The sequence below is a fragment of the Gymnodraco acuticeps genome, unplaced genomic scaffold (assembly GCF_902827175.1).
Source record: "Gymnodraco acuticeps unplaced genomic scaffold, fGymAcu1.1, whole genome shotgun sequence".
NCBI classification, from domain to species: domain Eukaryota; kingdom Metazoa; phylum Chordata; class Actinopteri; order Perciformes; family Bathydraconidae; genus Gymnodraco; species Gymnodraco acuticeps.
In genome coordinates, this window is record NW_022990441.1 from 5,409,712 (window position 1) to 5,433,063 (window position 23,352).

The 23,352-nt window shown below is 40.2% G+C and overlaps 2 protein-coding genes across 4 annotated transcripts; both read right to left on the bottom strand.

Annotated features, from left to right (window-relative positions):
- Positions 1 to 597: 597 nt before the first annotated feature.
- On the bottom strand, positions 598 to 6,812 carry rhoub (ras homolog family member Ub). Its single transcript, XM_034225532.1, has 3 exons — positions 6,420 to 6,812; positions 4,569 to 4,627; positions 598 to 2,715 (listed from the first exon to the last, which is right to left on the bottom strand). The coding sequence occupies exons 1-3, from the start codon at positions 6,625 to 6,627 to the stop codon at positions 2,260 to 2,262; spliced, it is 723 nt and encodes a 240-aa protein (XP_034081423.1). The 5' UTR covers positions 6,628 to 6,812; the 3' UTR covers positions 598 to 2,259.
- Positions 6,813 to 8,392: 1,580 nt separating this feature from the next.
- Positions 8,393 to 22,201, bottom strand: rtn2a (reticulon 2a). Of its 3 annotated transcripts, none has more exons than XM_034225655.1 (10): positions 22,059 to 22,201; positions 21,161 to 21,214; positions 20,320 to 20,823; positions 19,580 to 19,789; positions 14,629 to 14,836; positions 13,930 to 14,068; positions 12,086 to 12,155; positions 11,946 to 11,992; positions 11,742 to 11,800; positions 8,393 to 9,753 (listed from the first exon to the last, which is right to left on the bottom strand). In XM_034225655.1, the coding sequence occupies exons 1-10, from the start codon at positions 22,087 to 22,089 to the stop codon at positions 9,678 to 9,680; spliced, it is 1,398 nt and encodes a 465-aa protein (XP_034081546.1). In that variant the 5' UTR covers positions 22,090 to 22,201; the 3' UTR covers positions 8,393 to 9,677. The 3 variants fall into 3 exon arrangements, with proteins under 3 accessions (XP_034081546.1, XP_034081547.1, XP_034081548.1); XM_034225656.1 differs by lacking the exon at positions 22,059 to 22,201 and adding an exon at positions 21,824 to 21,857; XM_034225657.1 differs by lacking the exons at positions 19,580 to 19,789; positions 20,320 to 20,823; positions 21,161 to 21,214; positions 22,059 to 22,201 and adding an exon at positions 17,246 to 17,338.
- Between the last annotated feature and the right edge of the window lie 1,151 nt (positions 22,202 to 23,352).

The following is a 23,352-nucleotide window of genomic DNA, read 5'->3' on the forward strand; positions in this document are numbered from 1 at the left end:
TGGTCAATCACATGGCAAAAAAGCTACTCAGGTTAAAACACATCCAGCAGCTAGCTGCCTTTTGTATATTACATATTTTTTCTGTCTTATCAATACATTTCCCACCACCTTTCATGTTGCATTAGGGGATACTATGAATAAACTATGTAGGTATAGTTCCATGCTATAAAGTAGACTATACTAAACAAAACTAAGTTTAAAAAAGGTGAACATGGGATGTCACATTGTACTTATACATGCATTTTTTTATTGACAATTACTTTTTCCATTGGATACTTTTGTCTTCAGTGGAAAGTGTTTTTTAAGACTTCAGTTACACTTTTTGCAAAAGTTAACTAAACTCGATTATAGTTGGGAAAATCTGTATTTAGGGTTCGAGGTCCATCTTCCCTTTTAGGTAATGTTCTGTAATGCAATGTCTTACTGAAAAACAAAGAACATGAAATCTGTCTCAACACCTATTGATGACCGTATAACCTTTGACCCCAGAGAGCAAGTGTTCAACAAACACTGCTCCACACACATCATCAGGTCATTTTCTCTTGAGTGTACCAGTGGAGATAACATCTCCATAGAAGAGTCAACAGTGAAAACAGGTTAAATATTTCACATTTTATTTTGTTCTGCTCATACAGCTCAACAAACTGCTCTAATGCCAACATTCAGACATCAACTGAACACTCATTCTGTTAAGTACCATTTAGAGTTGGACAGCACAGCCGTGACTGACTCACTTATGTACACACAGATTTATCCTGATGACATTACAAACATCATAAATGAGTACTATGTAACATACATAATGACATACAATATTTCAAACATCTGCTGATCAGTTATTGGCCCAGAAGGAACAGATAAATAGACAGAGCTGAATGACAGGCTTCTGAAAAATAAGAAGCAAACATATAATCAGTCTCTTTGGTGATTTCACCTCATTTACTGTATAATTTCAAAAGAGTAGAGAGCTCCAATATGCTGGCTGAGAAAGAATTATAATTATCTGTTTAAGGCCCTGACTGCAATGACAAAGAAAGACCCTGTGATCATCCAAACGGGTGGGTAGTACAGGGAAAATGCAGATCAGCCACTGTTTCAGTGACACTGTAATCCTACATCTCAAGCACCACATGTGCATGTGCTGCTCCAAGTCTAATGTACACCACTGCTCCACAGGCCATTGCATGGCAAGACTTCAGTGATGTGTTTGGACTGTGTTTTATAAGTGCAATGTACAGTGGCACCACCCAACTTATTGCTGCAAACTTGTAACGGTAAAGTTATAAAAACTAACACACTTTTTTATTTTAGCACTACAGGCGTTATTGCATAAATCAATATACATTGGGTTTATTCATACTGTTTGGTGCTTGAATCTACTGTATCAGACATGATTAGGTGTAGAGCGTCTCCAACTGTGTTGTCGACTAACAGTGTGACTGCTTTAGTAACAATTCAAAATGTGGCACTGACACAAGCTGGTGAAGAGAAATCCCTACATTAACTTGTAGTTTATGCTGAACTGGACACCAACAATCCCAAAGAAACTCATAGATTCAAAAGTAATTTACAATTTGGTTGTAATCCAAAAGAAAATGAGTAAAAATAAACAGGATCAGTTACACATGTGACTCTTCACAAACTGAAGTTGCTCCTTAATTTAGGAAGCAAGGTGCTGGAGTGGCTTTGGCTCTCAACAGTATAATTATGGATTGAATCTTTGATTTGGGATTAAAGCTAGTTTACATTAACTTCATGTTCTGAGTTCAGTGAAATAAATCATGTGTTAGGGGAGGCATTACAGTGTAGAACATAGACAATTATATATCATTATATCATCGTTTGGGCATCGAATCAGACTCATACGAGTAGTATACTTTTAGTACATAACATCACTGTCTGGACACCTCCCCTCCAAGTCAGCTCACGTTTCCTTTGGACACATCCAGTATGATATAGAGTTCATGTGCCATAAAACTTTATTAGCTCCATTATTTTTGGTTGAATGCTGGTCACAGTCATATTTAACAGTTCACGGGCTCTGGGTAGCAGACAGCCATCTGTCTTTTAGGCATCAACAACAGGATGTTTCCTGCAACGACTTTACAGCTCTCTGTTGAGCTATTGCTCCATTGAATAAAAGTCAATCCACCAACAAGCTGTGAAGACGTCCAGGTGAACATAAAAAAAGTCCTTGCATCAATCTCAGTCCCCTCCAATAAGTCAGCAGCTTTATCATGAGTCACAGGAAGCGTCTCCCTACTGGACACAGACATACTTCTTCCACCAGGACTTGGAAAGCATCTTCATCTTATCGGCCGTGCTGCGGACCTTCCTCTCCCTCCTCACTCTCCTATCAGACTGCCTCAGCCCGACAGCGATGGCCGCATCAAATACCTCCTTCAGATTCTTTTGTGTCAGCGCTGAGCACTCAATGTACGTTACAGCCCCAATTTTTTCCGACAGTGCCCTGGCGTCTTCCTCCAGCACGGGCATCTCCCTCCGCCTGGACAGCTCGATCAGCACTTTGACGTCCTGCCGCAGGTCGCACTGTGTGCCGACGAGAAGAACGGGTGTGAGGGGGCAGCGGCGCCGTATTTCGGGGACCCACTTCTCCCAGACGTTTTGAAAGGACGCCGGGCTGACCACACTGAAGCAGAGCAGCAGGGCGTCTGTCCGGCTGTAGCAGAAGTGGCGGAGTTTGTCAAACTCATCCTATTGAAGAGAGAAATAAATATTTAGCAATGTGGTGATGTCAGGCCACTGAATATCAACGTTTAGCTGTGAATAAATACTGTGTGATGACTCATTTCCATTCCCGTCTTCACTCACACTGACCACACACTATAGCACATTTAGTAATTTCTTTACTGGTCAATACTTTTCAGTACGAAAAACATCACATGAAAGGCAATTGTGCCAATACCAATTAAATAAACTGACTATTTTGTGTTTATATTGTGCTAATACATAGCATACACAAGCCCTGCCCCCTCATTTATGTCAACTAGACTGAATCTGTTAAATTAACACTCTGGAGCCACGCAGCTTTGACTAACAAGGGCCTCCCACACCCTTGAGTACACAGATTAAGTTTGGCAGAAACTCGACGCAAATCTCTCCTTCTTTCCCTTTAACCCTCTCCTTTCCAGCTCACGTCAATTCCTCTTTCAACTAATCCCTCTTTACCTAAACAAGGCTCTGTGTCACCTCCAGATTTTCACACACAACCTCAATATCATCACAAACAATCAGTAAACAGTCCGAATGCGAAGCTTAACGAAATGCAGTTGAAACTTATCAACTTCCCGCAAAAAACTTTGGCTGTACTTTCCAATCTGATGACGTCCATCTACAGAACATACAGACATCAACATCTCTGAGCAAAGAGCAGCTCTGTTTATCAGCTTTGGCGGCAGCTGTTATCATTTTCCTCTAGACTGTTTCTGTCTTTCTGTCTGGGCTATGTCTGTCTGTGTGTCTCTCTCTCTCTGTTATTCCTCTGTTGTTGTTTTTTTGGCACAAGCTCTCCTCTTATGAAATGGCCAAAATACAGTTACAGTTTGCTGACTTAACATCCCATATTTGCCCAAGCCTGTCTGCATGTGTGCGTCTTTCTGCATGTGTGCCGTTTTTACACTGGTTGCAGCTTTCAACATGCAGTTAGATTTTAGACGCATTAGGGGCTTGTTCAAATGCCTCGTTCCACTTTACAGCGCAGGTGATTGTGTGTTGAACTGGCAGTGCCCTTACAGCATTTGTGAATGTCAAATATGCTGCTCCCAGGGTAGGGTTCTTTTGGTTGGATTATGAAACAACCACCCATGCTCCAGGGGAAAAAAACACACTCTTTCACAAGCTGTTCCTTCAAAGATTGCGCTTGAGTACCAACATCATAATGAGCCAATAACTTTTGCCTGGCAAGCTCACTGTCCCACCATGTCCTTAAAGCAGAGTTGTTTTACTTTCATCCATCTACCTTCAGGCTTTTCCCTCTCCTTCATCACCCTGTCAATGCACCACGATAAGATACAGGATACCTATCTATTGAGGTGTTATTTTCATTCTAGATGAAGATTGACAGCAGAGTTTAGGAATCTAGCCATTTTCTATACAGAAGAGCTACCTGAAGTAGCAGGCGAGAGGCCCATGTGATGTAAAGACTACGTGCTAAATACTTAAGTCAACTATTTAATTATTCAGTCAAAGAATACTATAAAAACGCTTGAACAGATAAATGCTTAAGATGTGATAGTAAAATGGCTTATTTTATAGGACCAGCAGCCCACAAAAATAATATAAAAACATGAAAAGCTAATAAATCCTTCCATGTGAGAAGCTAGAAAAAGGTGATTAGCTGATGGAAATATGCTTTAAACATTTACTGATCAGCACTAAACGTTCAGATGATGCTGAAAAAAGTGTCAGTCATTTTGCAGATATATGGCCATGAAGAGCCACGCCACTAGCATATGGCTAAAACCTGACAGATTGAGAGGCATAGGCTACATTGTGATATGGACAGGGTGCCAAATATGTAATGTAATATGTGTTTGAACAAAACTCACCTGTCCTGCAGTGTCACATAACTGTAGTCGCACTGGGTTTCCATCCACCTGTACCACAGCTGTTGACATAGAAACAGACAGAGATAATAAGTCACAGCTGTCATCATTACTTTTTTTCAGTGAGGCGCCACACACACACACACACACAAGAATATTCTTTGGAATAAACAAAACCTGCCAGTTGAGAATACAAAGACCCCCTGCTCTGCGTTTCCCGCTCACAGACGGCCTGCTCTGTCTCGCCCACCCACCCTGCCAGTTACTGTTGAGACCATAACACTTTACTGTCGCTCGGACCCACTCTGTGAGCTTTGTTCTCCGCTGTGTTTTGATAGAGGCCATTCCAAGGTCCACTAATAGGGGGTTTGTTCAGGGACTCTCTTCTATTAGGCCTTATTTCCAGATTGGAAAAGTGGATGAGTCATTTTAAAGTTTCATTATAGGCCCATTTATTATTTTCAGAGGAGTGAGCACAATGCAAAGCAGCAGGCACATGGAAACATTTACAATACGCCTGGAGTGTATAGTCGGTCATACCACCTGATCAAAGAGTTTGCTAGAACGATTCGTGTAGTAGGACAGGCATGGTAGCATTACAAAGGCAAGGAGAAAGAGCAGGAGGACAGAAAGAAAGGAAAGTGAGAGGGAGCCGCCATTGTGTAATCATTTTGTATAATCCCTGACATATGATACTCCTTTGATTTTTTGGACTAAAACTCCCTCTTATCGTCCCCTATTGCAGCCTCTCGCTCCGCTGTGCCACCTGTGGCATTGCGTAACTGCTCAGAAGTCAGCTTTCAAGAGGACGCTCTGATTCCAGGGCACCAAGAAATGACATCACCATTAAGGGCCCCAACTGCACAATCACTCTCTGTCAGGCCTAGGCGAAAAACAATCTCTGACTCTGAGCCACTGCAACAGATGTGCCTATTCCAGTATGGAGCAGAGGGCTCACGGGTCAAGGCTGACAACAATAGGCAGAGTTGTGCAATCCAAAACCCCTGAGCCGGAGATGCTCTCTGTCCAGTACGGGAGGGTTGAGCCAGCGCTCGTCTGAGGGCGGTGTGTATTCTCAACAAGAGTTTTAAAGGGTGTGTGTTGGCCAAGTTGTCAGTTTTACAGCTCGTCAGTGTAATATGTCAGTGATTAATAGCAACATTTATTTAAACTAACAGTTATGGTTACAGGACACAAGTATGAATTCCTTACATCTAAATGTGTGATTGTGCAGTTATCAATAGGCCTACTTTCTGATTATTATATGTAGGAGTGACAACTTCATCCACAGTGTAAGGTTTTCAGAGTTTCTGAAGAAAAGCTCAGGAGTGACGGTCTGAGAATGTTATCATGAAGGTTATCAACAGGTCACAGGTGTGTGTAATGTCAACACTGATCAGTTTAAAACAAGTTTCCCCTTTGGAAAATGGTGATATTTCCACTCAGTTTGCAGTAAACAAAGCCTGCTGGGACAAGTTAGACAGCTTGGAAAGTTGAACCATGGCAAATGCAAAACTGGCAATCTCAGGGAGGATAACTAACGTGCATTAACAAAGAGGAAAGTTAGATAAAGAAAAAAATCATCTATCATAAAAATAGAAAAATAGGGTGAATGGCAGAATGAAAGGGTGCTCTCAAAACAGGCAAAGCTGGTGAAATTGAGTGATAGTCAGGCAAGTGGAAACTAGCCGACTAACTTCTTAAGTGGAAAACAATATCTTTAATTCATCATCATAACTGGACAATATGCTCAAATACCAATGCACAGTCTATCTCGCAGAGTATGTGTTTATATTGATTGGTTCTCACTTTTGAAGGCTTAATGCATAAACCATGCTGTAAAGTCATTTTTACCTGAGAAGTCATCAAATGCAGTAGGGACGTATCTGGTTGGGTAGCCATTCGTTGTGTAGCTGACCACCAGACTGGTTTTGCCCACAGCTCCGTCTCCGAGCAGGACGCACTTCAGCAGCCGCTCCCCCCCTGGCCGGCTCTGGTTGGGGTTGTGGGGGGGTACCGGAGGGGCCATGGTCCGTCCGTAATCCATTGTTGGAGGTGACATCAAAACAGCCAGCACTTCACCGCGCTCTTCGACGGGCAGATGAAGGACCCACCATGAGAACAGAATCCCTTCCTTAACAAGAGTTTATCATAGGTTTATAGTCTCGAGATGGACTCGTGCGTAACACCTCTGCTCCTGTTCTGCGCGCGACCAACTCCACAGTGGCAGATCTGCATCAGGACTGAAGCCTGGGACCGAGCCGTTTACAATGAGAGGGCGGGTCTTGACTAATCCCACCCTCTTTACCTCCCAACAGGGGGCTGAACAGACAGGTTGAGAAGTCTGTATTAAAGAAGTTTATTCTAAAAAAAACATATGCTTACTAGACTCTTTGATGAATTGTCATTTATATCAAATTGTTTAACTTGTGATTCTTTCATTTATATTATTTTAACAAGGTAATTTATAGTCCACATCACAACCAATTGTGTCATTATTTTTAGCCAACTTACTGTGTTGCCATGAGCTCATTGAGTTTGAAACTGGGCAGACAAGTCCAGACTTGTCACTACCACTGACAAGGAGGACAGCCTTTATGTCCGTTATGAACATGACACATAAAGTACTGAAATATAAAACCTACTCAGATCTATCACCTGACCTGACCTACTTTATTTCGCGGCCAGCTGAGCATAAAAAGTAACAGCCAGTGGATACAAATTGTAAATGTAGTGGAGAAGATAAAAAAACCCAAACACAACTCAATCAAATCATACTTGTATAAGGAATGGAAAAATTCAAATGTAACTCTTTCTCTGATTGGGTAGTTTTTAAAACTGTCCAGTGGCTGGAGTCCTCCAGTTTTCGCAAGCTGTCAGACCCACTGGACACTTGAAAAACACTTAAAGTAATATCCTGACTTTTGTCGCCTCCTTGTGGTTGTGTGAAAGAGACAGAAACTACCATGCCTGAATATTTACAGGGCAAGCAAATTAAGAGGCCCAAAGTGACCCTTTTTAAACAAGTGCATATGTAAAACCCTAACTTTAAATCACATGTGTCTATAAGATCAACATTCATTAAGAAACCGTGGACCAGTAACAAACAATAAGCTGCAACAAAATGTAGCATTTACTGTCGTAGGCCCATATTCCTGCACCTAGTGTAGTTTCTGGTCATCCAAAATTATCTGAAGCTATACATATAAATATCATACATAAAGTAAGTCATTTTGGTTAGATAGTATACTATCTTTATGAGTTGTATGTCCCCTTCTCTAACATCGAATAAAATACATACTGAAACCAAGATTAAAACTTAAATGTTCCTGTTTTAAAACTGTATTCAGGAATACAAAATCATCCGTATACTACTAGAATGGATGTTATGGCTGATTCTGTCTGTTCAGAAGTTGCTTTCCTGTTTGGATTTATCTCCCATCCACTCAGCAAAATCTAAAAAGTGAATTATGTGGTTGTCTAGACTAAGTGAGTCTTGTCAAGCTACATATATTTTTAAATTAAGCTTGACAAGAAATAACTCATTAAATTAACATTTTCTTAATTAATGCCAGGCTGTGAAATAAATAAGGAAGTCAGTGCCTACAATTTGAGTGTTCTTTTCAGAAGAAATCCAAGACGATTGATCTCATTTTGTATTATTACAGAAAACTGCTGCAGGAAGCTACTAAGAAGCAAATGTCAACAAGTGTTCATGTTTAGGTTTAGCTGATCATGTCTGTTAACACGTGTTCACTGTACATAACAACAAACACATTTTGGTATGAGGTTTAAATGCAACTGCTAAAGGAAAATGTGAAGCTGCAGAGTATCCTGAATAATTTTATTATTCCTAAAACGGATCTACTTACAATTCTGTATAAGATACCTTGTCATGGTGCACATTACACAAGTATTGTACAGTACATGTACAAAACACCATTCTCCGGAAGGCAATGGTCAGGTGAAGTGGTTTGTTGTGGGAGGCGGAGTCGCTGTAAGCGGTTGTCAGAAGTTTGAAGTACTTTGAATCAGATCATGCACTATAACCTGCTGTTACAAGGCACCTGCTGTATTTCACTCCCACATTACTTCAAAAGGCTTCAAATAATTACATTATGAGTTCAGAGAAGATATCTATCTGAAATACTTGCATTTTGTATCATGTGATCCTAAAATGAAATCCTGTCAGGCCATTTCCTTCCATTTATGATACATCTTAATTATTAAACGTGTAGCAGAAGATTCTATTTCTCTAAATATTATGTTACAAATGTTCAGTGGTGTGAGCTGAAAAAAATACAACTCAAATTAATGATGTGAATAAAGTAAATGCCTATGTGGGTGAAAAGAAACAGAAAGTATTGAAAAATAAAGAAGAAATGTGACTTTAATTGCGTGTAGGTAACATTTTCATTTCACTAAGATGTAGGTCAGGAATTACACACACACACTCACACTCTCTCTCTCACTCTCTCACTCACACACACACACACACACACACACACACACACACACACACACACACACACACACACACAACACATACACATTAACATAGAGTAACAGTCATGAAAATGATTATGCATTCAGAACAAGTTCATGTGCTGACACATGCATCTTTAATTGCCAGTTTTATGCTGCCATGAATAATGATGACCCCTGTTTTTCACCTTATCAACCAACTTCCCTTTTTCTTAGGTGAGTAGCTGCTGATGTGGGAACTTTCCATTCCTGGTCATTGTACCTCAGTTGGACTACAGCTCTCAACCATCTAAGACACTTCTTGAGTCATTTTTAACATATTAAAAACAGTGAATATTTCCAACCATGGTCACATACATCAAGCTGTGTCATTGAATATTTTTATCTCCGACGTCACCAGCAAGAGTCCCATTCAAGATTCACACACCTTGATTACGTTTAAACCCCGACCCCAACCTCCAACCCCATAAATTAGATACAGCTAGAGTATAAAGTACCATGCGTGATCCTCATCATTGTCCGTTTAAGTAGCCTCCCCTCCCCAGTCTCTGGAGCTCTGAGGGTAAGACATCTGAGTGACATCCTGTATCTCTGGGAGCTTTTCCTTAAGTTCTTGTCCATCAGTGTTTACTGGGATTTGGGTTTGGCGCCACCAGGAGTTGAGTCAGGAGGAGGGCCACCACCATGGGCAATTCTACAAAGACTGTGAGAGAGATAAATAGAAAATAGTTACTGGGGGCCTGTCCTTCCAACATTGCAGTTTTGAATTCTTACACATTAATTTGCTGCAAAGGCCCAAAAGTACACTTAACCATCACTTGATGCACATGTATGAGTGAACTTGTGAGTGAACAAGTAAAGGAATTTTTATGTATAAATGATATCCTGTCTAAACATCAGTCAGGATTCAGAAAGAAACACAGCACCATCACTGCGACAATGAAAGTGGTGAATGACATGACTAGTATTTTAGATAATAAGCAGAGTTGTGCAGCTCTGTTTATTGACCTTTCCAAAGCGTTTGACACCGTTGATCATCACATTTTAAAGCAGAGGCTAGCCAGTATAGGCATATCCAGCCATGCAGTGGGGTGGTTTGTAAACTACCTCTCTGAAAGGTCCCAATGTGTTCATTTTGATGGACTGTCTTCTGAGTGGTTAAACATTTCTAATGGTGTTCCCCAAGGTTCTGTTTTAGGACCACTTTTATTCTCCACATATATTAACAGCGTAGGTGATAATGTGGATGAAGCTACTTTACATTTTTATGCGGATGATACTGTGATGTATTGTGCAGGTCCCTCAATTAAAGAGGCTGTTGTTAAATTACAGGCTGTTTTTAACACTATTCAGACTCAGCTCTCTGAATTAAAGCTTCTTTTAAATGTGGATAAAACCAAGGTAATGCTCTTTTCAAAAGCAAAAAAGACACCAGAGCCTGTTTTAGATATTGTAACTACGCAAGGAACAAAACTTGAAGTTGTTGCCTGTTACAAATACCTTGGTATCTGGTTTGATGATTGCCTCTCTTTTAAACTTCATGTCAATAACCTGCTTAAAAAACTAAGGGTTAGGCTAGGGTTCTTTTTCAGAAACAAGTCCTGTTTCTCGCTTGAGGCCAGGAAAAGGCTAGTCACTGTCACCTTTTTACCTGTGCTGGACTATGGTGATTTGTTGTACATGAATGCACCTGCCAATTACCTGAGCAAATTGGATGCTGCGTATCACAGTGCTCTGAGATTTGTCACAAATTGTAAAGCGCTTACACATCACTGTACACTGTATACCAAGGCAGGTTTACCATCACTCTCTGTACGGAGGCTCAGTCACTGGAACACTTTTATTTATAAAGCTATGTTGGGCAAACTCCTGTATTACATCTGTTCTCTGGTAAAGCAGAAAGTTGCAAGCAGCTATTGTCTGAGATCGCAGGATGTAGTCTTGTTAGATGTACCAAGGGTAAGGACTGTTTTAGGTAAGACAGCTTTTATGTGCGCAGCTCCACTTGCTTGGAACAGCCTACAGTCCAAATTGAATTTGAGCAATTTTATTTCTCTGAATGTTTTTAAGGCACGTCTGCACGAGATGCTTTCTGACACTATGGGTGTTTGTAAGTGCTGGTAAATATGATGTCCTCTATTGTTTGTTTTTATGTTGTTTTTATGTTTCATGTGGAACTAAATTGATGCAGGTCTCCCTTGTAAAAGAGATCCGTGATCTCAAGGGACCTATCTGTCTAAATAAAGGTTTGAAATGAAATGAAATGAACCCTGTTGCAAACCTCATCATGTTTGTCTTATGTATTGTATATATATATTATATGTTATATAAATTGAATGGCTTAATTGTTGTTATTGTAATCAATGTATTATTGCTCCGATCTGACTGTAATTGTAATGCACAATTATTGACACTGGTTGATTGTACATTATATGGAAATTAAATTAAACCCAACAGCGCTCCAATGAGCTTGTCTGAGTGACAGGATGTTCTCATTAATCAAACATGTCCCTGTGATATACACAAAGACAACCGTTTTGTTTTAAACCGTTAAGTTGACACTAGCAGTATCCGGAAAACATACAGTAAATAACATCAAGTGTGGATACTACAACAGACCACTAAACTGACTCAGTAGCAAAATACCAGTGTTGGTGGCAATATTGCACCAGAAGATGGAGCTATACTCACGTGTCCTTAAAGTTGTCAATTTTGCCCTGGATTTGTGCAATGACGTTGTCCACCTGCTCCTATTAAATAACAGAAGTGTTTAAGTTATTTCAATGAATATGAAAATAAATTAAATAACAGAAGTGTTTAAGTTATTTAAATGAATATGAAAATAAAGGACCAGTTAAAATGACAGTACAAGGGGCCAATTGAGAGGGTTATTACCTGGCGTTGTCTGTAGAAAAGTGGCAAAGAAAAGACAGCGATTACACCTGCAGAAAAACAGAGAAAAGTAGATCAGTTGACATCAAATCAGACAGTTATATTTGAATAGATTTAACATTTCCAGTAGTGAGATCTCTTACTGATGATGAGCAGAGTAAGGCCATTGGACAGCTCTCCCAGGTATGTCACAAGATACACCAGAACCAGCAACTAAGACAAAGAGAAAGAGCAGTTACTCAGTTAGTTTAACTCCCATCAAAGATGTCTGCAGAAAAAAGTAAATCATGCTGCAATATGGCATAATGCACTTCAAATGTTCTCTCTGTTGAAGAAAGGAAAGAGTCTGAGTACAGGACTCCAAATATGGCTCTCTGTGTGTCCCCTTATATCTCATCATGTCACGGTTCAGTGTAAGGGATCCAGCGCTGCCCTGATATGGGACACCCCTGTCTCAGATGGAAAGAGGCTCCAGCTGATGCCGGGCGTCTCTGAGCACCTCCTCCTGTCTGCCAGGTCCCATACCGGCCAGGTCAGAGTTGACACTCGGAGGGTTAGGGGGCTAAACCATTTACACTTTACATTTACTGCAAATAGTTTAAGTCTGTCTGGTCAAAAACTGCTGCTGTTGATTACCGAAATGCCATTATTATTTCAGGTATGATTGAAATAAATTCAGATATTAAATAAATATACAATACTTTGTCAAAGTGGCATTCATTTATTATGTAACTTTTCTTAATGTTTACACTTGCACTGTGAACTGAAAAAAAACATTTAAATAATTGTCAAATTTGTATCTTTTTTTAGAACTGTTCAAAGAGCTATATAAATATCTCCATTACAAAAGTGGCAACTAAATAGATCAAATTTTTACAGTGATACGTGACACACTATACCAATGAACATACAGTACACTGGTCATAAATCTGACACTAGTACTGACCTTCAATGTGGATTAGTGTGAAGAGATGGTGTCTCTATTGATACTGATGATGATATGATGACACTGCTGTGTCTGTGTGTAAGTATATTCATATATATATGGGTTTATGACGTGTGTGCACTTCTTGATTTAGGCAAATATTCTTTACATGTCATATATTAAAACTTTAAATGTACAATGTCCTGTAATACTCCACATACAGTATACTCTACACCAATGAAAAGCAATATAAGAGAAGAGGTTGTGTGTATTAGAATTACTACCAATATACAAAAGTGGTATTTTGTGCAGCAGTTTGACATCACATTAACTTGGAGGATGCGTTAGTTTCCAATTTTTAGTTACGTTTGACGAATTCATCATGTCGACATTAAGAGCTGTAGATGGAACAATGACAACTACAATCTATAGCCTTGATTCAACCTAAAATCCTTATATCACTGTTTAAAAATATGTAAAAAAGGTATATTTATAAAAAACTGTGGTAACATATTTTGGGTGATGACAGGTGATACTGATGCAGGTTTGATAAATATTAAAAATAATGCTTCGGCTCTACTGGCAAGAGAGACATACCCAGAGGCTGAAAACAAAGCGTAGATGAGAAGAGCAAAGCAGACTGCTTCCTTTTTTGGTTGTCAGAACCAATTTAATAATAATAATTTGAAAGGATTTTTTTTCCAAAGGGACAAATTGCTTTCCACATTATTATCAAAAGATATGTTTTTTGCGTCTGACAGTTGCCGTCAGTGATGCTGCCCTAATTTAGAAGTTGGGTTGTCAACTGTGAGCTAGCAAAATGAGAGAGACGGTTGGCATGGCAATGCTGTCATCTCCAGTGATGTGTGCAGGGATGATGGAGGGAGGAAGATGACTGATGATGGAGAGAAATTAAAGAGTGCAGAGAGGGAACTAGGTTAATGAAGGGGAGAGGTTAACTAGACAGGGAGAAGCAAAGCTATAGACAGGTCATTAAGAGAGAACAACTTAACAGTCCTCACACACACAGAAAATGTACTTAATTGGCTAGCTAAAGCTCACCTTGATGGACTCCAAGAGGTTTTTAACAAAAAGGAGTCCCTTCAGAGATTCAACAGCAGACATAGCCAACACGATGGCTTTCTGCATGTAGAGGTCGGCCTCCTCTCCACTGAGGCTGATGTCCATGCCCAAATATGACCTGAGATAAAACAAGAAGAGGACATGAGATGCGAAAAAAGGAAGCTGAGGAGGATAGAAGTATTGGCAATAAACAGAAATGTGATACTACCTGTACTGATCATCAAATCGTTATATTTAATGGCACAGTGGTACAAGTTATTTAGCTCCTATCCCTCAAGCCCAAATATAAATCAAGTCAGTGACCAGCAGTCAAAAGCCATTTTTAAAAGTCGCCTTTTATAGAAAAAGGTGTATCAATATTTAATGAAAGCACTTGAGCCAGCTTTTTATTAAAAACCATAATTGGAGAAAATATTACATTATTTGATAGAAGCACAGTCAATTATATGTGAAGTTCAAAAGGCAGGGGATTGCTTACTTAAAGAAAGAAAATAGAAATGTGTGGAAGGCGTGTGGCCAAATTGACTCAGGGGCTTGTTTTGGAAAGCATTTATGCACGGTGACTGAATGGGGTCAAGCATCTTTTCCCTATTTTGACCTTTTTTAGGAAAGCTGTAGAAAATAGGAGGGATAAACATCCAGTGTCCTTAAAGAATACATGACAGCATATGATCTTACTTGAAGGGGTGCGCTCCATCTCCCCAGTTGAGGATGTAGAGGACTTGGTAGTAGATGCGCACTGAGATGGTGAAGCACATGACAGCCAGTGAGACAGTGGAGAGCACAGAGATGACGCTGAGCTGGAACAAGGACAGCAGGCCGACCACTATCCCTGTCAGGATCATGCCTGTCCGCTCCGTGTCCTTCCAGTAGATCACGTCCATCACTGAAAGACAAGGTGAGAGGAGAGGGAGGAAAAGATTAAACCAGAATAAAAATAATAATTAATTAATTTATGGAGAACAGTGTAGAAGATGATGAAATAAAACAGTATTGAGTAGAAAAATCTTTTTTTTAAAGTACAGTTGGCTGTTACGACTTATAGGACAGATATGCAGACATTGGTTTTTGAATAATTACATTTAAATGAATGGAACTGCTACCCCCGCGACCCGACCACGGATAAGCGGGAGAAGATGGATGGATGGACATTTAAATGAATAAAAAAAGCGATTCAGTAGAGTCTAGTAATCCCTGAATTAAGTCGCAGAAATGCTCAGACCAATGTCTTAACATCTTAAACAAGCTGGTTTCTAGCAATATGGCTGGAGCCTCCATCTTTTATCCCCACAAAGGTCTTTAATTTTTCTGGGAACAAGGGAGAGGAAGAGGAAAACAGTGGTTCTGACATACTGTAGGGAAGGAAATGAGAAGAGAAGGAAGAGTGTTGTAAAGGGGGGACATGAAGCAGAGAGCAGTTCCAGCTTTCAGCACTCAGAGCAGCGACTAGGACACGTCAGGCTGCTGCTCCGGCTAAATTTAGCCCTCGGATGAAAGAGGGAAGCAAGCGGTCGAGAAGAGAGCAGCCTTTCACAGCACCTGCCCACAGACATCAGCCGTTAGCAGCCCCTTTTCCACACCCTGCTGCTGTCCCTCTCTGTCACCCGGCAACAGCTGCCTTGGAGACAGAGTCATGCTTTAGAGGAGTGGACAACTTCAATTTGTGGCTATTTTATCTTTATACTGTAATAACAATGGTATCTATTGCTATGACAATATTCTCCTTGTTTCATTAATACCAAAAGGATATTTAATTAAAATGAATATACTGTTTGATACAGTCTTTCAACCATCAAATGTGTCTCTTTACATAACATCACCTTTTGAACCCTTTTAAATGACCATGATTCCCAAACGAGTTAACCTTCAATATTTATTTTTGCTTTTCATTCAGTGAATTGCTTAGCCTTTGCATTATAAAATATATATATAATAGATAGGTAACTCATAAGCATCACTGAGCACAATTTATATTACCCATGATGCCACTGAAACACACCTGTCCACCGGTTTGTTTGTGCTGCTGTCATTCTGAGACAGGTTTGCTCAGCACATTGGTGTCAGAGCGTCTAACTAAATAAGAACAATTGAAATAGACCAACACTGGAATGCAGAGAGTATCAAATCAATGAACAATGTCAACGCTTAAAAAAGGACATATGGAAGACACTTCCTGCAGTCGCCATTTTCAGAAGTTTTAGAACAGATTAATCAAACATAATTAATGAGCTTAAGAAGCACTGGTGCCCATATATTGTTCCCTTAGGACTGAACAAGGCCAGCTGTGCTATGCTAAGCTAAGCAAAGCTAAGCTAAAAGAAAGCTAAGCTAAACTTTGCTAAGATAATATATGCTAATTAGCTATTGTCTGGGTATGATCAATAAGCCTTTAGGTACCTTTAGAGAGGACCTCACTTCAGACTTCCTCTTACTTCTATTGCCATTAATAGCTAATCTAAACTAAACCTGTACTATGCAAACATTAATATACTTATGTGCAGCTGTATTATCATATCAGCAAATGAAAATACAGCGAATGACTGAAATCAGCAAGGACACTCTCTTCAACACATAATGCATGTTACATATTGTAAAAAAGGAGCAATGAGGAAGTGATTGAATTAAGGAATTACCAATTAAATCAATAAATCAGCCATTTGAACAAAAACATCATAAATCACATGTCTTGTGTATACATGTACTTTATGTAAACTCAGTGTGACATCATTTGATTTGAACCTTAAAATATATTGCATTCGATCCCGTTTCTGTCAGCTTAATCACATCCGTCCAATAAATTCCATACTGTAGTGCTGCTTGTGCCAAAAATGTAACCCAGCTGGCAAAATGAACTAGCATACCACAACAGGACATTTTACATAAATTAATAGGACTGTCGCTCTTTTGAATAATTCAAGACTCATTATACATGCACTACCATGCATGATAGGTACAGCTCATCAGTTAAAAGGCAAACACAACTCTAGCTGACTGACGCTGCCGTCTCCAGAGAATCTGCTTGTAAAATGATCAAAGAGGAGCGAGAAATCACTCAATTCCCACCGTCAGTCCCCTGATAGTCCGCCTTCTCAACTCTACACTAAAGTCACAAAGCTTAACAGTCTAAGACCTAGCAGTGGTTTCCACCCCTTTCCACTTCTGTAGCTTTCCACTGCCTTCCCTCTTCTCTCTAAAAATTAAACACATCAATTTGCAGCTCAATGCAGCAAACAGATACATGGTCTACATAGGTGTCTCAAATAATCTTCTTTTTGCATCAATCGTATGTTCTCACCTTTACTGGCCATTTTAGTTACCGCTCCAGTGTTCCCTCTCACACCCTCTGTCCCTCTCAATGTCCCGTTAGGCTCCCCTCTCCCCTCTGAGCTGTTTTTGGCCACCCCCTGCTCGCTCAGCAGTCCAAAGGCCTGACAGCCCAAAATAATCTAGTTCGCAGCACCGCCCACCTCTCATCGCGTCTCCAAGAGCTTCACACTTAAGACACGATTCACCACAATCACACAAAACTCTCAAAATCCTTAGATCATATTCCTTTATGCAAAGGTAGATTCTGAAGCAGAATGAATGGAAGGTATTCCTTTGAACTCACACAAAGTTATATAGAGTTGGGTTTGGTATTCATGTGCCATCTAACACCTGAAACAGGAGAACCCGGGTTATTTTCTGTTATGTCACCAGGCCAAACCTTTCTGTGTCACCACTACTGATAATAAATGGATGAGGAGCTTGATGTTCTGTCCTTTTTTCTTGTTAAGAGTTCTGAATGTTCCTGAAATAAAGCTTGTTCATTGTATAATGCTTGGCAACAAATATCCTGATAATCAGAGAGAATTGCTGACAATGAAATGGTTCTTTTAATCTGCAGATTCAGGAAATAATTACTCGCTTAATTGGTTTGCATAGAAAATTGAGACATTAGTATGCAGATAAACAATTTCGTTGCAAAGTCCAATAAGTAGGGTGGGGTATCATTTCAAATTAAAAGCTTTTCAAGTGTTTAATGTTACAAAATGCAAAGATATTTGATATGATGTTGATGGAGACATTCAAATTGACAGAAAACACACTGAGGTTATGCAACCTCTACAACAAGTAATAAAACCAAAAGAGATATGATGCTCCAATAGATGCATGTGTGCTATTTATTCAGGACACCCTAAACTCTGTCATCAGCCCGGCCACACATTCATCAGCGGTCTGAGGGTTTACTGAACCCCCCCCACATCCACTAAAATAAGACTGCGCTCTACTCGACTATCCACTTAAAATGCCGCCAAACTAAGAACAGGATTTTATCTCGCACTCTGTCTTTCTTGCTTTTTCTTTTGTCTCAAACACTCGTAAGTGCAAACAATATCCCACAAAATAAAGACACACACACACACACACACACACACACACACACACACACACACACACACACACACACACACACACACACACACACACACACACACACACACACACACACCACACACACACCACACACACACACACACACACACACACACACCACACCACACACACACACACACACACACACACACACACACACACACACACACACACACACACACACACACACACACCTGTCTCCTACTCTGTGTGTGTTTGTGTGTGATCAACATGGAAATGATAGCATCAGTGATGGTGGTGTGCTTGTCTAAAAAGTCTACCAATGCCAAAAATGCTTTCCCCGCAATTAGCGAATCATTCCTGAAATCCCCAGAGAGTGTAACTATGGAGACTCAATGAGCAGGCAGGACTTCCGGGGAGGGGGGGGGGGAGGCTATCTTTGTCAGCCTGTTCTTTACGGTCCATGCTGAAAGCGAAATCTGATATTTCCCTTATTTAAAGTATTGATTAACGGGTGAAAGAGAGAGGACCTTGCTGACAACAGAGACCAAGACAAAGAGATGTGAGGACGATGGTCAGACCAGTGAGAACATGATATTTCTAATAACCATCGTTAATAAACAGTAAATTGATAGTTAATACAGCCACAGTTAATAGGTATTTCTATTTCTAAACAATGAAATGATAATGAATAATGTTTTCATATTGTAGTGATGCTTCAATGGTATTTTATCATATCCTTTGTGTAATATAAAATAAAAGATAGGCATAGATAGATGGAGCAGCAACTAATTAGTAAGTATTTACAAAGTACTATTGAACTAACATTCAATGTGTTAAGCTTTACTAACTATCTATTAACTATTCATCAAGTTATTTTAAATCATCAGTTGAAACTTTATAAAAGCCATCCAAATAATGTTTATAGAAGAAATATGCAAATCTCTGGTGTTTCGATTTATTTAAATAATGTTGTTTTTACACATTTTTTTCTTATCATTAACACATACTAAATACAGTGTTTACACTATGTGCACCATAACTTCTTAAATATCTGACCACGGATTAGCGGGAGAAGATGGATGGATGGAACTTCTTAAATAAAATAAATTATAGGATATCTAAAACTTAGTAAACATCATTCATTACCATTTATTTGGTTGTTAACAGATGCATAAATGTGTCTAACTAAAGTTGAATTAATCATGGATATATAAAGGTGTAAGCTTATTTAAAGATGTGAGGGTTGTACCTGCTATGATAGTGTTCTGATAGGTAAAGTCCTCTGATAGGTTAAGAGCTGAAAACCAGTGATCGCTGACCAGCTGTTCCTGAGAGTTTTGACCAATGGCAGCTGGCGTCGAAGATGCCGGGCCTCTGGGTTGCATTGATGTGAGCAGCTTGACTGAAATGGTTTCCCTGGTGATGGGTGACTCTGACTCGGGGGTCTGTGAGGCTGCGGCTGCCGGGAAACAAAAGATGATGTCACCATCAGGAGGACATCACAGCACATGAGCTCATGCTCAGCTTGAGCTGTGAGACACAGTATTTGGACTGCAACATTTTAGCTGTGAGGTAAAACATATATCACTTTTTCCAGTTATAACCTTTCTTTAACAAAATATTCTGGATAGCATCGTGGGAACAAAAATAATTAGCAGACTTGTAGCATGTTAGTCTGCATTACTGGCTACACGCTGTAGAGTAAAATAATTACCCACATAAATGATGTTACTCTGAAAAGGCTGAAAATAATTAGGTTGGGCATTTCAAGATACATCTGAATATATTATTATAGATTAGAAAACGTTTCATTAGTCAAATCATCATCATTAGATCTGGGAAGGTCCTTCTGAATTAACTGAGACAAACCCGATACCTGTTGGACCAACATTTGAACATTGTAAACCACTACTTAAACTTTTGGTTAGCAGACAAAATAAAGCACAACTCGACACTACATGGCCTACACACCCATTTGCTCTTTCTTACCCTGAAGGAGGGAAGGACTTTGTTCCATCTGAATCTGACTGCTGGGAGACTCTCCTCTTTGAATTCCTGCGTCTCTCCCCTGAGTTTCTGGCTCCAGACTTTGGGGAATGGGCTGGACTGTAATGGTCTCAGTTAGTCTGTGCTGCTCCACCCTCTCCTGCTCTCTCCTCTCTGAGGCCTCCTCTTCTTCCTCTCGCCCGAGGAAACCTTGAGGGTCCCAGTCCACATCTGGGGAGTCCAACAGTGTTTCCAGGGTGTCCGTGCGGATCAAAGGAGTGCGACTCCCCCGAGAGGCGCACCGGCGTCGGAAGTGTCGCGAGGCTCCCACGGCTTCGGCCTCGGCGATGGCGATGTAAGAGAAAGTCAGCTCGGAGGAGTTCTGCCGCGGCGTGCCCCAGATGGACGAGGATGAAAGCAGACCCTCGTCATCATCTTCCCCCTCCTCATCGTCAGACCAGTCCCTGGCTGTCTGCAGTTCGCACAACTCAGACTCGTCATTTCCGCCTGAATGGAGAAAGAATAAGAAAAAATAGGGTCACCCCAACCACAGCTTATACAGGTAGAGACTGCTGATAATAGTGTGTATTGTAATCCAGAGGCATACAAGGATAGTGCTTTGAATGAATAGATGTGTCAGATAAAAGCAGCCAGGTGTGTCATTTGATGGGAGAAAAGGAGGTGAGACATCTCAAGTGAATGAAACTCTCTTTGATAAGTGCATAAACATCTCTCCTCCCCAAAAATGTACCAGTGATCAAAACGTTCAGAAAAAAGCCTTCAGAAAGCAGGGATTTTCAATTTTTGTTAGCATTGTGAGACAGAATTATTTTGTTCCTCATACCATCGGTGCAGGGAGGTGTTGAGTCTGGAGTGGAAGCCACAGAGCCATATTCCTCTGGAAGAAAACACAGACACAATTTTACATAAACATGCCATAGAAAAAGATTGTTAGAAATGTGTTGTCGCTGCTTTTACATACAGTTAACCTTTTAAATACAACCCTTACATTCTTCTGATTAATAGGCCTCTCCAAATCTGCAATGTATGTGTACTCATGTGAAATAAAAATAAACTAAACATTTCAGTACATTGTTTCGAGTCCTTTCAAGTAATAACAGTGAACTGCTTTATGTGATTTAAGATGTCATAGACAACCGTAAATACAGACTAATTTTCTTACAGAGCCAAGCTGGCAGCAATACCGGCCTTCACTACATTAGATAGCCAGCATGACATTAGCTAATAAATCAACCCAGGCGGAGCTAAGTGTGCAGCATACTCTCTTCTGCGCATGCTTAAACACATGCAATTATTTATAAAACCACTTGAAAATCATGTGACTGTTGGAGGAAAAATATGAAATAAAACACAGGCATAAAAGCACACAACAGAAGCTTTTAGGGGAGAAATAACTTGCATTATTCAGATGCCTACTTGCAAAGCCTCCTCGTACACAGCCACACAAACCTCTACAAATCAGAGGGATGCAAGGACAACAGAATACCTCTCCCTCTGCACTGCATCCATCAATTCAGCCATGTGTTAACCAAACGTAGGAGAGAGGAATGGAGAGCAGGCAGGAAGGGGACTGAGCTAACACATACGATGCTTACAGCTGTTAGCAAGAGAAGATGCTGAGCTGAAACACAATGGCTACATATAAAAAAAGGTAGAGTGAGATAGAAAAGACCTCCCACATGGAAACACAGAAGGAAACAGCAGATCAAAAGCAGACTCACGGCAGTGGGAGAATCCTAAAACCTGGCCCATACTCCATCAAGGCATCGCTGGGCCCATCCAGTCTGGAAGCCCCCCCCCCCCCACCTCCTCTGAAGCCGGCGCTCACCTCCTGTGGAAATACTCTCTCTCTTCCTCCTCCTCCTCCCTCTGTTTCTTGGCGGTCCGTTGAGCAGCTTCCTCACTCTGCTATCACTCAGCAGCCCCGCCCTGCCTCCCCCCTCTCTCCTCCTCCTCCTCCTCTCTCCATCCCCTCTCTCATCCTTATGACTGCAGCTGTAGTAATGTGCGCTACAGCAAAAGTGAGAGGATTGTGAGCCGGCAGTCCTCTCCCATTCATTGCTTTTCTGTGTCTCGCTCCCCTCGTCATGTGATTTCATCTTAGGATCTCATAGGACGAGGGTCTGAAAGAAGGAGTAACAGGTCATTAATAATGTATAACGTACAATATTTATGTACTCAGAGATGCATTTGTAGATGGGTAGGCTGAAGCCCCAGGCAGGTTCATAGCTTACCAGAAAGAGGGTTTATCAGATTTACTTTATTTAGGTAATATATATCACACTCACTTTCATATGAGAAATATTTTACACAAATACAAATATGAACTTTATGAGCAAACCTAAATTAATCATTAAACTCGAAGTATAAATAATGTACACACTTAACTGCAGCAAAAGAGGAAGTGAGGTCTTTGCAATAGTGAAAAGCAGGGGGCAGCAGTTAGTAGATGTAACCGATGCACATTGTTTGAAAGGGGGCAACGGAAATGGTTAGAGTAGCAAATGAGTACATTACATGAGATACATTTATTTAAATATAACTAAATGTTTTGAATGCATAAAGGCAATAATAACATGTAAGACATTTTAAGTGAGACAATATAACTTTCGAAAGAAAAGAAAAAATGTTTTGTTGTTAAAGCCTCACATAGTCTGACCGGTAGCTAAGTGGTTTCAAGGGAAACATGGCCAAACACATTCTACTTTGCTACCCATGTAAAATGTGACACAGACAAAACTATTAGCTGGATTGATGTTGAAGAATCACATTAGGTACAGTCCTATTTAAAGCTGTAGAACAGGGGGGGTCAAACTCAAATACGTGGGCCAAAATAAAAAAATGGGTACTAGTCGAGGGCCGGACTGGTTCAATGTTTATTGCAAATATTGAAATGAACTTATTGCACATATTAAACCTGGAACTAACAAAGCTTAAATTATTGCCTATAAAAACAACATTAAACATGAAATAATCAGTTGCATTAATTTCTTATGGCTCTATCTGCAACTTTTC

Coding starts and splice junctions, on each gene's coding strand:
- rtn2a (XM_034225655.1), bottom strand. CDS start 22,089: ATGGGCCAGGTTTTAGGATTCTCCCACTGCC. Junction 20,824..21,160: donor AACACCTCCCTGCACCGATG/GTATGAGGAACA, acceptor TTCTCCATTCAG/GCGGAAATGACGAGTCTGAG. Junction 19,790..20,319: donor AAGTCCTTCCCTCCTTCAGG/GTAAGAAAGAGC, acceptor GTTTCCCGGCAG/CCGCAGCCTCACAGACCCCC.
- rhoub (XM_034225532.1), bottom strand. CDS start 6,627: ATGTCACCTCCAACAATGGATTACGGACGGACCATGGCCCCTCCGGTA. Junction 4,628..6,419: donor TGCATTTGATGACTTCTCAG/GTAAAAATGACT, acceptor CTATGTCAACAG/CTGTGGTACAGGTGGATGGA. Junction 2,716..4,568: donor TATGTGACACTGCAGGACAG/GTGAGTTTTGTT, acceptor TCTCTTCAATAG/GATGAGTTTGACAAACTCCG.